A 15,199-nucleotide genomic window follows, 5' to 3' on the forward strand; every position below is an offset into this window, starting at 1 on the left:
TCACGCGATTTTGGAGGATTTTTGACCCCCCCCCCCATCGTCACGCGGCGTCACAAAAAGTCAGACCCCCCTCAAATATCACGTCACAAAGCTCTGCCCCCTCCCCAAATGAAACACGCTTCAAATCGCTTTAAACTATTGTCATTGTAGTGCGTATTTAATGTGCCGCTGCACTCTGATGTTGTAGGAGAAAACATTTATTAAAAAGTATATTTAATTAAGTAGAACGTGTTGTTTAAAGTTGCTCATTTTTATGTGACGTCACATTTTTCAACCCCCCCCCCCCATCGTCACAAATGTCCCCTCCCCCTAGGTGCGTGACGTCATTTATGGACGGCCCCAAAGAGTTCACGGCTGTAATTAGTGTAGTCCCTGATTACTGGTGTTTGGATGACTTATTAATGATTATTATTAATGTTGGGCCCTAATTTGGCACCTCCGGGACAAACAACGCCCCCTAGGAACTTTCTCGCAGCCCCGCCTCTTGCATCGTGACCCGGCAATGTGCACGGCGCGAGGCGACAGGGAACCACGCAGAGAGACTTTGTTCCATGTCGCCTCCTACACGGGAACCTCGTGGTGACCTTGTTTGTAAAGTAGCACGCGCGCGCCTGTTACTGTGGAGCGCTGAGACGACTCGAGTTCTCATGTAAAACCCGTCCAACCTGTGAGCGTGGGGGGCGGGGGGGGCGGGGTAAGTGGGGGAGGGGCGGGAGGGCAGTGAGTGAGGGGAGGGGCGCGGGGGGGAGGGGGGTTGAGGGGCGGGGCTCGCGCCCATTTGTAGGCGCGGCGCGAGGCGCGGGGGAAAGCCCCCCCCTCTCTCTCTCCGCCCTCGTCACGTGAGCAACTCGGACCGGAAGCGGAAGTCAAGATGAAGCCCCGACGCGCTCGAGCTCGCGCTCGCCCCAGGCTGGTTCCGCTTCCGGGTGGGTCGCCGGGTGGCATGGCGGCGCGCAGCGGTGCGTGCGAGCACGTGTGTGTGTGTGTACACGTGTACGTGACACGTGTGTGTGTGTGTGTGTACACGTGTACGTGACACGTGTGTGTGTGTGTACACGTGTACGTGACACGTGTGTGTGTGTGTGTGTACACGCGTACGTGACACGTGTGTGTGTGTGTGTACACGCGTACGTGACACGTGTGTGTGTGTGTGTGTACACGCGTACGTGACACGTGTGTGTGTGTACACGCGTACGTGACACGTGTGTGTGTGTACACGCGTACGTGACACGTGTGTGTGTGTGTGTACACGCGTACGTGACACGTGTGTGTGTGTGTGTACACGCGTACGTGACACGTGTGTGTGTGTGTGTGTACACGCGTACGTGACACGTGTGTGTGTGTGTGTGTACACACGCGTACGTGACACGTGTGTGTGTGTGTGTGTACACGCGTACGTGACACGTGTGTGTGTGTGTGTGTGTACACGCGTACGTGACACGTGTGTGTGTGTACACGCGTACGTGACACGTGTGTGTGTGTACACGCGTACGTGACACGTGTGTGTGTGTACACGCGTACGTGACACGTGTGTGTGTGTACACGCGTACGTGACACGCGTGCGTGCGTGTGTGTGTACACGCGTACGTGACACGCGTGCGTGCGTGTGTGTGTACACGCGTACGTGACACGCGTGCGTGTGTGTGTACACGCGTACGTGACACGTGTGTGTGTACACGCGTACGTGACACGCGTGCGTGCGTGTGTGTGTACACGCGTACGTGACACGCGTGCGTGCGTGTGTGTGTACACGCGTACGTGACACGCGTGCGTGCGTGTGTACACGCGTACGTGACACGCGTGCGTGCGTGTGTACACGCGTACGTGACACGCGTGCGTGCGTGTGTACACGCGTACGTGACACGCGTGCGTGTGTGTGTGTACACGCGTACGTGACACGCGTGCGTGTGTGTGTGTACACGCGTACGTGACACGCGTGCGTGTGTGTGTGTACACGCGTACGTGACACGCGTGCGTGTGTGTGTGTACACGCGTACGTGACACGCGTGCGTGTGTGTGTGTGTGTACACGCGTACGGAGCGGTAGGGTAGCTGTTCAATCGCCCGATGCTGGATGTAATTATCAGGCAAACGTCGTACTTACATTGTAAATGTTGTGGACTTACTCGCCACTACACCCGTTGGCTGAAGTAACTAATCGGCGCGTTCTGTTTACGTGACAACCCTTCCCGGCTGTGTCGGGTGGCGTAGGGTTACGACAAATTGATACTTGCGCGATCCAACGCAAAACCATGTCTTATGAAGGGTAGCCGTTGGCGCCCTTTGTTACGAGCCCGACATCCCGAGTTCGATTCCCGCTCACTCACGGCCCACACCACTGACGGATCATGGCCTCAACGGAGCACCTGCTGTGATGTATAAACATTGAACACGAAGGAGAGCCATCGGGCGCGGTGCTGGCCACCCAACAACTCCTGTGCACTTGCCCCTACAGTTTGTTAAAGGCTATACGGGGGATCATTGTCTTTGCATGGAGGTGTGTGAGCGCGTCAGGACCAGGCGCTCGAACCAAATGGGCAGAGCTCTGGAGACGGAGCTCTCGCTGGGTGTGCGCGGTTCTAACCGCGTTGCCCCTCGTCGTCCGTTGCGAGTCTCAGTCGCTGCTGCTGCTGCTGCTTTTGTAAAGTACCCGGACCCGTAATCGGATCCGACAGCGAAACTTTCAGCTAAAGTTGCACTTTGATAGCAATTAATTTTAAAGCCATAATTACAATTGTACTTGAACCCTGTTCTGAATTGGAAGGTCCAACGTTTAAATCCTGAGGCACCAACTCTATAATCATATAATGAGTCGAACACATTAGTTTTTAAGGCAATAGCGGTGGTCCCATGGTCTCGAATTCTCACCTGGTTAAATTAATCTCGGACTTGTCGGGGTAATGAAATGGAGTGACGGAGTTCTATCGCGCCAATCAAAAATACATGTTTGCTTATCGGTCTGCAGATTTTTGGTGAAGTTGTGGCTGTCATGAATCTGTTGATGACTGCAGCCCGTCGTGGCCCATCACGCCCCAATCCCAGCCAGAATCCTGAAGATGCCGGTTTTTGCGATCTGATTTTGGAAGTTGCCATGTCCACTGGGCTAGGCTGTGCAACTATTTTTATAATGCGAAATGCTGTGGAAACCGTTGCTGGTGATGATTGCTGCAGCAATTTCTCCTAGATTTCCAGTGGATCGTGCCTCAACTGTGTGGATGAGAGGTAATTTTATAAGCGATATTCAGAGATCTCTTGGATCTTCACTTTCATAGGGCACTGCACAGATCTAAATAGATACAGTACTTGGTCTCGTGACATGACGGTGATAATTGGGCAAATTAGGAGAATGTAACTTTTAAGAGGGGTCAGACACTTGTGCCATCACAAGCTGTGTGCGAGTGTACACGGGGTTTGTTTTAGAACAATGCTTCACGCACTGCACTACCATCCCAGTCGCCTCGGATTCCCAACATCATTGCCGGACTTTGTTCTCGCGAACGGCACTTAGCGCTAGCGGGGTGTTGCGAGTTCCCGCGTGGGGTGTGATGTTTGGGAAGCGGTGGTGCAGTGGTTGGCAGGCCGCGTTACGAACCCGACAACCAGATTTCGATTCCACTCTGGGCCAACATCGTTGATGAATATCTGAACCGATTCTGGGCCTTCCCATAGGTTGACTGCCTCCAATGAATACCTGGTGCGATATGTAAACATTGCGAAATGAAGGGACAAGAGTGGCTGAGCATGCTGCTTGCCACGCAACTCCTTATGCACGGTGTCAGCCTTGAGGTGTGCTGTCCAACAGCACTTGCCCCAGCAGTCTGGTGAAGGCTACGCAACGAGGGGATTGTTGTTGTTGGTTGTGGTTGTATGTTGGTGCGTGAGCGAGCGCTGCGTGCCGCTGGCGTTGCAGATCTGCTGGGCTGGGTGCAGCCCGGGGCGTGCTTGCCCGTGGAGCAGCATGCCTGCCAGCTGCTGCAGCAGCTCAAGGCCATGCTGGACGAGAGGCTGCTCACCGACGTGCTGCTCCTCGTCGAGTGTGGCGGCTCCTTCCCCTGCCACCGCAACGTCCTCGCCGCCGTCAGCCCCTACTTCCGGTGAGAAGCGTTGCCGCGCCGGTCGGCTTTTCCCGGTTCTTCCGCGCGGCTCCACGGCCCGGCGGTAGCGCGCTCGCTGCTCCTCCGTCGCAAAGGTTCGCGGTTTGAATCCAGCGGCCGCCCAGATTATTACCGCGGCGTTAAAGTCTGGTTCTGAAAAGAAAACCGACGGTCGTTTGACAAATCGTGTGCAGGGGTTAGGGCTGAGGCCACTCTCGTGATCTCCCTTCGTCATTGTGCAGCGGCGTTCAGTTTTTACCAAGGGCCACGGCCTGTTTATTCTCTTGGGATCAAAGTCGTCACAAGGCCGTCGTGGTCAATGCACGGGGCCACCTCACCAAAGCCACTACTGCCTTCTCCATGCCTCCTGACCCAGACGATTTGCTCCTAGAATCTACCACCACCTACCTTGGACGCCCACCGCTGGGTGCCACGTAAAACTGTCTCCTGGTAACCTGCGCTCTTGTCTGCGCGAAGTGAGGGGCAGGGTGGTGCTTGTATCAAGTGGGAAGTAAACGAGTGGTTTGCTGGCCTGCCTATAGCAGATTTGTCAAACGCCCCAACGACGACTCCTGGTGACGCTGCCTGGTAAGTAAATGTTTATTTTAATCTCGGTGGTTTTTCTGCAAGGAAGCTGTGCGATGAAACTCGTCACCAAGGCTTTCCCTGCGTCGGTGAAAATTCTACTTTCGCATGGCAGGAACTCCTCCATCCTACGGAGGAGGATGGCTGTTGAGCCATTTAAGAGTTTCCAAATTGTAGTTTTTACTGTAAATATACCGTTCCTACCGTTTATAAATTCAAAGGACCCGTCTGCCTCCTAACCCTAACCACCACTCAGGTCGATGTTCACCAATGGGCTGACGGAGAGCTCTCAGCGCGAGGTCTCCATCCTCGGCGTGGAGGTGGAGGCCATGCAGCTGGTGCTGGACTTTGCGTACACGTCGCGTGCCAACCTCACCGAGTCCAACGTGCAGGGAGCCTTCGCGGCCGCCAACCTCTTCCAGATCCCGGGGCTGCTCTCGCTCACCGCGGCGTTCATGGCGTCGCGTCTCGACGCGCAGAACGTCGTGGGGGTGTTCGCCTTCGCCGACGCGCACCACCACGCCGAGCTGCGCGCCGCCGCCTGCGGCTTCATCCGCCGCTGGTACCCGGCGGTGGCGCGCGAGCGCGAGTTCGGCGGCCTGAGCCGCGCCCAGCTCGAGGAGCTGCTGTTGAGCGACGACCTCAACGTGGAGCGCGAGGAGCAGGTGTACGAGAGCGTGGTGGCGTGGGCCGGGCGCGACCCCGGCCGCCTGTCCGAGCTGCCCGGCGTGTTCGCGCGCTGCCTGCGCCTCTCGCTCATGGACGCCGAGTACGTGCGCGCGCTGCCCGCGGCGCTGTCCCGCGCGCTGTGCCCGGACGGCGCCGCCGCTTCCGCGGACGCCAACGCCGAGGCCCAGGCGAGCCGGCCGCGGCTCGGAATGACCGCCACGGAGATGGTGATCTGCTTCGAGGCGGCGCACAAGCATTCCGCGCGCAAGCGCACGGTGATCTGCCTCGACCCGGTGACGCACGACGTCTACCGCCTGAGCCGGCTGCCGGGCGACCTGCGCGAGGCCGGCCTCCTCGTCACGCCCGACAACGACCTGCTGGTGGCCGGCGGCTACCGGCCGGGCTCCAACGAGGCGGCCGTGGACCACCGCGCCGAGGCGGAGTGCTGGCGCTACGAGCACTCGAGCGACCAGTGGCGCGTCTGCGGCACGCTAGTGCGTGCGCGCATTCGCTGCCAGCTGGCGCACTGCCGGGGGGCCACGTACGCCGTGGGGGGCCACGTGTACGAGGGCGACGGCCGCAACGCACTCAAGTCAGTCGAGCGCTACTCGGAACGCGACGAGGTGTGGACCTCGGTGAGCCCCATGCCGGTCGCCATGGAGTACCACAGCGCGGCCGCGGCACTGGGCAGGATCTACGTGTTGCAGGGTAGGCACGCACAGGCACGCACTCGCCCACGCGCGTCTCGCACGCGGATTGCGCGTGCGAGACGCACACGTATGTTCGCACGCACACGGCGCGCGGGTGAAACGAACCCTTGAGAGCGAGAACGTGAACCGGCCGCCGTGTGTCCCCCGCGCAGGCGACGTGTTCCTGGCCTACCAGGCGGAGCACGACCACTGGGAGTACCTGACGCCCATGACGGTCCCGCGGCTGCAGAGCCACGCGCTCGTGTGCGGCGACTGGCTCTACTGCGTGGGCGGCGCCCTCTCCTCGGCCGCGGCGGCGGCGGCGGCAGCGGCCGCGGCGTCCGGCGGCGGCAGCGACGGCGGCGACGAGGCGGGGGGGCCCTGCGAGGGCAGCCGCCGGCGCACGCTGACGGTGGAACGCTACTCGCTGCGCAACAACGTGTGGGAGCGGCGCTCGGAGCTGCCCCTGGACCCCGCCGCGAGCCCCTACGCGCGGCCCGTGGCGCTGGGCGGGCGCCTCCACATGTTCGTGCGGCAGACGCAGGTGCTGCTGGAGGAGCTGGTGTTCAGCATGTGCCGCCGGTACTCGCTGTTCGCCAACGAGGACGAGACCGACACGTGGCGCGAGGTGTACACGGCGCCCGAAAGACTCTGGGACCTGGGCCGCCACTTTGAGTGCGTCGCCGCCAAGATGTACCCGCAGTGCCTGCACAAGATGCTGTGATGGGGGGGGGGTTCGAGGATGAGGTGAGGGCACGGCGGGAGGTCCCAGAATGCGTAGGAACTTTCCACCAAAAACTGCCGAGTTTTATTTTATTTAAATGTCAACACGCCGTCATTTCGCTGAAGTGCAGCAGTCGAACGTCGCCGATCAATCTCTCCGATTTCCTGGCCACAAGACACCGTCTCCATTGCGAGGCCGAGATTAGTTTTTCCTCCTCACGAAGACCTCCAACTTGGAGTTGGGCCGGACGGTCACGCGCAGCCTGGGTGGGTGTAGCTACCACGCGTGTTTACGTGACGGATCTTGTCTTTACGGAAGGTGCAATCGGGAACCAGCGCTCGTGCTGCCTCCACTGTGTTGCCACCGCTCTCAAGCTCGCGGGTTCAGTTTGACGGAACTGCCAGAACCACTTTCTGCCATTTACGCAGTCCCTGAACGCCCACTTTTTCATGAATACCACTCGGACGTTTTGCGAGCGCAAGTTGAATGCGCCTCTATGAATACTGATGGTCGTAGCGGCGCCGACAAAATTCTGTGTCCCTCGTGCGTGTGTGCTGTGCGCGAGTGCTGGGCGTACAGCTCGGCACTGCTGCTGCTGTATTTCTCGTCTCTCGAAAGGGGAGGGGGCTCCCCGCCGCCCCCCAGGGCTGGGATTGTTACCGGTGCTGCGTTCTGCACAAATGTGAACCCTTGGAGGCTCGCTTGGGGAAAACGCGTATTTTTGTAAACATGTGATCTGCTGCTCGAAGGCCGCTTAATGACTTGCCCCCCACCTCTAGTCGTTTGCCCCTTACAGGATGGGCTTTGTCGTCCATGCCCCCCTGGTTTTAAACTTCGTTTGTAATGACGCTTTCCCTCCACGGCCATTCTCTGTGAACACCGTCGGGGCTCTTGAGACTCGTCTAAACTGGGCATTCGCTTTTAGTTTTTATTCTCGCGCGGCCACACCCCGCACGCTCCTGGACGTGGCGACGGCGTTCCGGAGACGCTCGCGGGCACTGGCTCGGCGATCGGTGGCACGTGCACCGCGTGCACCACGTGTACCACGACCCACGTGCGACCTCCATATCGCTGGCATCGCAGGATTACTGGGATATCGCCAACTGTTCAAGGACCACACGGATCTCGCTAAATGCTCCACGTCCCGCACCAGCGAAGTTTTCACCTTGTCGGTGTCACCAAGACGTCGCTTCAAGCGCCTTGGCGGCACCACGACATCGCCTTCGCCCGAGGATTTGCTACGTGACGCCTCGACCGCCAAACTCTGGGAACGCGACGCTACTGCTTGATGCCTTCACTGTTCACTGCATAACTTGAAACTACAAGAGGCTGCTGATGTGTTTTTATATCGGGCATCCTCTGGGATGTATGTTAATTTGCCCGTGTTGCTGGTGTTGTGGAACGGCGTGTGTGCGCACGAGCGACTTGTGCTTGTTGGTGTGCGGTGGGAGGAGGTGACTGCAGTTAGACCTCGTTCGGTGACCACGGAGCGCAGCTCCCATGTCCTGGTGTTCGGGGATGAAGGCCATCGCAGAAATTGCTCCCCGTGTGTAAAACCGTCAGGTGGAGGGCTTTGATGTCTGCGTTCATTGTGGCCAATTGCGTTGATGCCACCACAACCCACGCCAGCGCTTCCGCCATCTCGCTCGGCTATTGCAGCCCCCCCCCCCCCCCCCCCCCCAGCGCCCCACTCCGGTCTCCCAGCGTCTGCCTTTGGCTTCTTCCCTTTGGGCACCCACCGCTGGGCCACCTCTCCGGTACCTGTCGCTCTAACTGGTCTCCTGCCGCGTGCTGCACGAGAATAGAACCACCAACTCGTCCGGCCTCGTTTACAAACCCAAGGGTCGTCTTTTGAAATCTGTGAATGGAAATTTGTAACGGTGCGGTTGTGCCACACTTGCAGGCGTGCATAAAGGATGTGGCAAACATTTTTAACGTTTCCCCTCCACCCAACAAAAGACTTCTTTGTCGCATGCGAGCGCTCGAGGCGGAGGTGTGGATGGTTGGTGGCCGTGTCCGCGTGTCTGCTGCTGCTGCTTCCCTCTCTCTCTCCGACTCGGGACTCTGGTTTTCTTGGGAAGAGTCGTCGAGTCGTGCAGAGGGGACACCTCTCCTCATGCAACAAAACAAGTGTGTCTGGGTTTTACAATGTTTGTGTCGCCTTTTATGACTTTGAGAATTGCAAATAAAGTTTCAAAAAAAGTTCTTGTTTCATGAAGCAATTTTCTCGAGACTGTAATCCAGAATTAAACCAAGGCCCTCTCTGCATCTTTGTTTCACTCCCACAGGTAAACAACTTGACCACCAGAGGCTCTCGTGGGAGCACTTTGCCCAATTTTAGCCTCTTGCGGTGTTTCTCAAACTGGTTTGGTCCCGCGGACCACCCAGCCACCCACCCCGTGGTAACGACGCAGTCACGCCTCTCGAAATACCACTCGGGCTAATTCAATCGTACATACAACTTTTTTTACGCAGCTATAAAGTTGTTTAAGAGCGACATTGAGATCTTGGTTATGATAGTTTAATCGGGGTAGTTTATGTAACAAGTAAAATATTAACGTCCAAAGCTAAAAGGTATGAACATTGTCATTGGTTCTGGATCGGCCCTCAACACCTGGCAGGACCATCGCGGCCCAGCGGTGGTTGGGGCACCGCACCTTGAGAACCACCACGCTCTGGTGACGCCCAGTTCAATGTCCATCCGACGAGCATTCTGCAGTGCGTGCGAGCGTGCGCGTTGTGCAATGAGCGAGCGGACCAGGTGGTCCACCACTGTGGCCTGCGCTCTTTCGTGGAGGAGGAGGAGCAGCAACGCAACACGAACTCTGCTGAAGCCCTCTCGCTGTGGCCAGCAAACATCGACATTGGCATCGAGCTCCTGCGCACGTTGCCGCTGCCATATTACACACGAATAGGATGGGTGGGTTTGTAACGCTCACCACCCGCTGTGTAGATTGAAGAGGACGGCTGTTCATTATTTACGTTCCACTCGCGTGTTTGAGAGCTGCCAGTGGACGTGGTGGGCGAGCGGACCCAGCGCAGCGGCCTGTGCCCCTCTGCTGCGTCGTGCAGTGGCTTTGACGTCGCAGATCAACTCGGTCCACGTGGCGGTCAGGAGCTGGTGACGCCCATCGCCCTTCAGGGGTCGATACAACGCGAGCGCCGCTTTGTGGCGTTGCAACTTTGGCCACCGACAGCAGCAGATCGCAGCTTGGGGCCACCGAGGGCTCCACGCGAGGAGGATGGGGGTCGGGGGGGGGCCGCGCCGAGTGGCCGCACGCCTCCAATTGGCCGGCCGTGCGCGTCGCCGCGGCGTTTCGTCGAAGCGGCATCTGCTCGCAATGTCGCAAGTGGCGCAGACAATCGTGGGTACTGTGGCGGGTAAACGGATCCCCCGCGGCTGCAGCACGCGGTCGTACGTTCGGTGGGGTCGCACGGACCGCTTGAACTCTGCACGTGGACGCTGTGCGGGGCTGGGGGCTCGGAGTCGCCCAGCAGCTGTGGCCAGCTCGTGGCTCGTGGGGTCGCCCCGGCGTTCCTGGTGTCGCTGCGGCGCGGCCAGAGCATCGTTCAACTCGCAGTCGGAAGTCGCTAGCTCAAATCACAGTCGGCGGTCCACTTGACGCAGCACATCATCACTCGAGATTTCTTTTTTTAATTACCAATGTATGGGAAGGCAACGTGGTTGTCCCATGCAGTGACCGACCCCATGCCCCGTGAGGTGGAGTTCACAGCGCCGTGCCGCGTGCTTCAAAGCCGGCGAGAGAGGCTGGAGCCCAGGGAGTGATGCTGCTGCTGATGGAGCCGTGCGCTCTGTATTCACTGCTTTAGTTTGACGGCTCATCGGCAGCAGCTGATGTGTATAATGGCGCTCCTATCGTGTTACTCTGTTCTGTGTAGTAACCTCGGTTCATTGGCGAGTGTCTCCCAGGGGAGGTCGCGTCGGGTGAGAGGATCGGCTCATCAGCCACGTGGTCGCAGTCTCACTGCCAACGCCGAGGGCTTGGGCCGCTTCGTCTCCACGGGAATCTCACCCGCAGCGATGTATTTGTTAAAGTTGGCGTGATATTGGTTCCTGTTACGCGTTAAATACGGCGCTGTCATCGACGCTGCTTCACGAGTCCCTTGCTGGGTTTGTTTGAATTTGAGAAGAAGTTGCCCCCTTTTTTCTGGCCACAAAACAGGTGTTGAGATCATCTTGGTTCTTTCGGTAAAGTCACGTAGAATGGAAAAAAGAAAAAAAAGAAAAAAAATTATTATTTTATTATTTCAATTCTACGTGACTTTACCGAAAGAACCAAGAAGATGAATCCCTGCAGTCACGAAAGCTTTAAATCGAAATTTAAGGTGTTTAGATGTTTAAACACCAAACTGGAACCGTTTACAAGGAATCACGTCACTGCATTAACCACAATACTTGTGGTCAGAATGCAAACAAAAAACATACTCTGATAATATATTGGTATTGTCTTTGAAACTGATTGGTCCACACCAGAGACAGCTTTCTTTGGAGCCTCGTCTCAAAACGGCGTTAGACCAGAGGACGCCACAAGGCGTTCAGCGTCCTCTCGTCTCAAGCAACATCGTTTGAGGAGAACGCCGGAGAAGTGGGAAATGTGCCACTGGCCGTGACACCGCCGGCCATGAAACATTTCCTGTTTGAAATGTTTGCGTCTTCACAGCTAAGCATGGCGATGTCGAAGGCGAGTAGACCAGCATCTCAAACCAATTCATCTCGTCTCGGGCCTCAGAAGCAACCAACTTGACATTTCACACAACCCAGTATTGCGGCGGACCAGCTCACGAAGCGGTAACGACTCAATGATTTGCCGTCCAAGTCAAAGGTGACGCGCCTCTGTGTTGAACTGCAATGAGGGGGGGGGGGGGTGTGGGACTCGCCTTTGGTGGAGGCGACGAGGGAGATATCCCACTTCCCAGGGGTCGATCTATCCACTGGGCGAGAATTATTTACTTTGCACAAAGTATTTTTGACCCGTGCACCAATATGTTTTAACTCGACAAAGCGCATTTCTTTTAAATGTGAAAATCCGTGGTTTTTGGGACATTATAGCCCATAGATACTCACTGATAGACACTGATAGTTACCATGGATACTCACTGATAGATACTGAGAGTTACCATGGATACTCACTGATAGATACTGAGAGTTACCATGGATACTCCCTGAAGGTGAATGCAGATGCATTATAACCTCGGCACAATTCATTTTTGAAGTGGTCAGGGAATGAACGTCTCCGTGGTCAGGTGGGGTCACGAGAGGCCGGCACGGGACACGCCGTGACCTCGGCTCGGGGTCACGGGGACGTGCCGTGACCCCGTGGGTACAGGCGTGTTCCCAACGAGTCGCACGGGACCGCGACGTCTGGCCCCAGCGAGTTCTGTGGAACGCGCGCGATTCCGTCTCAGCGGACCACGCTGGCGGGCGTCTGGTCAGTACGAGTTTGCAGTCGGAGCAAACAAACAGACCCGACACAGGAGCCATTTATAGCACGAGACTGTCAAGGAACATTGCTGCGTCACGTTCAGTGGAGGCTCCCTTCGGGTTGCTGAGTAAGAGTTGCAAGGGTGGCATCTGACGGGAAGGGAGTACCACTTCGTGGCAATTCCAGAGTTGTCGTCCTTTGGATAGACTGTCTCTCGCCATGGGAACGTGTAATTTCCACCTGCGGCTGAAGGTGTTCTGTGGAGACGCGATGGCGTGGAAGAGGCGGGGGGTCGAGTGGGGGGGGGCTCGGGGTGGGGAGGGGGGGGGGTCACGTTTCAGTGCCGCTGCTTGCCCACTGCCGCCAGTCGAGTGCAGGGGGGTGGGGATGGTGCGCGTGACAGGCGACCCACGTGGCCCGCATTCCTCCTCTTGTGTGGGCCGGGGCACAAGATGTGATTTGATTAGGCGCACGTGAGAGCGCGTGCCAGTGACTCTGCACACGCTCGTGCACGCACGACCTCCACGTATTTCTATTCGTGAGTTTTTTTAAAGCACAAAATGTTTGGCTGGCTGGTCGGAGGGAGGGACGGTTCCCTATTATTCTACTCCGCGTATTTATCCAGGAAAGCTTCACCGAGTCTCAGAACCCTCATGAGGCCAACGCCAAGTTTTCGCAGTACGGGGCGATGTTGCTGCTGCTGTGTGTGATCTCAGTGGAGTCACTGGCAGTGCAATTGTTCAGCATTGGGGTTGTGTTTGACCAACACTAAGTGCAGCGTGTGTGAGTTGGGGTCTTGCAATGGAAGAACGCCGGAGGAAGCCCGTGCAGAGCGGCAGGAGAGAGAAGACACAAACTCCACACAGAAGACGCACAGAGCCGAGAATCGAACTCAGAACCTTATTGCTGAGAGGCACGAGCTTTGGCATTGCGCCACGCTGCTCTGAGTGTTTAAAATCACAGTGCCCGGAGTATATCCACACAGCCAGCGGCGTTACGACACCAATGTGCTCGAGAACGCAACACGAAGACGATTCGAGTTCCAATCGCGCTCCTATCTCGATCCGAGATCTGAGCTCTGTGTGCTCGCCCAGCTGCCCGCCCGCCCGCGTTACCCAACGACACGTGCTGAGCGGGTTGAAGGCAGCTTGGGTTATTTGGGGTCACTCTGGGACTGGGAGACATCGGGGCGGTGAGGGAGGGAGGGTGGTTGGGCGCAGAGTGGTGGGGTGATGTGCGTGCGGTTGTGTGGGTGGGGGGACCTCAGTGTCAGTCGCGTACAACGAGCGATGTTTGATGCAACAACGTGAGGTCAGCTCCATCGCCCGCAAAGTTGAATGAGTTCAGTCTCCAACTCCTCATATTCGCTCTTCCTCTCTGTTTCTGGCTTCTCTCTCTCTGTGCTGCAGAGAAGGGCCGTCGCCCGATACGTCGCCAATTTGGTTTCTGTTTAAGGCCGCACGGAGTGCTCTGTTTCGTGGCGCACGCCCCGTCACCGAGCACAGTGGAGGCGGCAGCGAGGGTTGCTGGGTCACCGCGCTGATGTTTTGAAACTCCCGTCCCGTGGCCGTCGAGGAGGTGCTGTGCCCTGGCTCTGCTAGGAGAAGGCGGTGCAGCAACCACGTGGACTCCACGTGTTCCGTCCGCACGTGGTAGAGTGTTTCCCCTGCCACGCGTGGGTTTTATACGGGTGCTCCGGTTTCCTCCCGTGAATAAACACGCACTAATTGGGCGATAACACCTTAACACTCAGAGGACCGCAGAGCTTGGAAAATTGTTGGAGCCGGCTCACCGCGTGGCTGCTGCCTTCTTGTTGTCTGGGTTCCTCCTCCTCGTGCCTCTGAGCCGTTTCCTCTCGACGAGAGCGAGTTGAAATTATTATAATATTATTATAATATTATTGACATAATATTATATTAATATATTTGTTGACGAACGTGTTGAGTTTGAATCTTGACTTAAAGCTTTCGTGACTGCAGGGATACATATTCTATGGGTCTTTTGGTAAAGCCACGTAGATAGAAAGACCCATAGAATATGCGTTGAGATTGGTTTTATTTGCTTAAAGTTACAGCGCTGTTTGAGTTTCAATCCGCCGGTGGCCCTGTGCTCAGAGCTCTCGACTGGCAACGTCAGAGATCCGAGTTCGAATCTCACCCTGGGTTCGACAGAGCCCATCATTTTCTCGAGGGTTCCAAACCGAGCACCGCTGCGTGGCGAGAGTCAAATTGAAGAAGTGGCCGCAGTTCCCATGGCCCCCTGTGGACACGCGTAACGAGACGCGGTGCCTCCTCCTCCTCTTCCTACTCCTCCTCCTATACTGGCTGTGGTGCCGCAGCTGATTTGGTGGTGGTCTGTACTCCCACCACTGCGGGCGGTCACGCTGCCCCATCGCCGTGGGAGCCTCTCTGTGGGGGCAGGGCCGTGGGTCCGCGCCGCCCTGGGCGGCCTGAGCGGCGAGACGGGGCTCGGGGTTGAGTCACGAGTCGGGAGATGCGAGATAGGACGAGGCGGGGTGGGGGCGGGGGTGTCGTGGGGTCAAGGCGAGAGCGCGCGGCCTCCTGACCCCGTTAGTTGCCTATGCAGCGGGGAGCCCAGCCTCCAGCTCCTCTCAGATGGCGGGGGGGGGGGGGAGATTCTGTGTGGGGGGCCACGGTGACGGAGCTGGAGTGTGAGTCGTGGGGTCGCACCGGACTTGGTTTTGCCCTTGGAATGGAGGCAGTGGAGGTGACATCATCCTCCCTTTATCTGAAACGTCTGGCGAACACAATGGCCTGTCCCAGGAGAACATTTGACCCAGTTGCTTTCCAGGACGTCCTCGGGATGGTATCCAACCGGTCAACTTGTTGATGGCCCAGTATTTCCATTTCATGAGAATGGTGGAGAGCTCCATGGAGCACAATGTTGCGTCCAGCTGACGGCTGTGGCGCAAATACACAATGGTGAATGTTCTTCTGGGAGGTCTTGGTTGTGTCGCCGCAGTGGAGACGCCATC

General features: G+C 57.3%; 1 protein-coding gene across 3 annotated transcripts; it reads left to right on the forward strand.

Moving 5' to 3' along the window:
* The first annotated feature begins 789 nt into the window (after positions 1–789).
* On the forward strand, positions 790–7,929 carry KBTBD8 (kelch repeat and BTB domain containing 8). Of its 3 annotated transcripts, none has more exons than XM_078610413.1 (4): positions 790–959; positions 3,910–4,093; positions 4,935–6,055; positions 6,210–7,929. In XM_078610413.1, exons 1-4 carry the CDS (start codon positions 872–874, stop codon positions 6,758–6,760), a joined length of 1,944 nt encoding a protein of 647 aa, XP_078466539.1. In that variant the 5' UTR covers positions 790–871; the 3' UTR covers positions 6,761–7,929. The 3 variants fall into 3 exon arrangements, with proteins under 3 accessions (XP_078466539.1, XP_078466541.1, XP_078466540.1); XM_078610415.1 differs by having other exon boundaries at positions 791–926; XM_078610414.1 differs by lacking the exon at positions 790–959 and adding an exon at positions 1,968–3,221.
* Positions 7,930–15,199: the final 7,270 nt, after the last annotated feature.

Source organism: Lampetra planeri, chromosome 34, assembly GCF_965212315.1.
Source record: "Lampetra planeri chromosome 34, kcLamPlan1.2.h2, whole genome shotgun sequence".
NCBI lineage: Eukaryota > Metazoa > Chordata > Hyperoartia > Petromyzontiformes > Petromyzontidae > Lampetra > Lampetra planeri.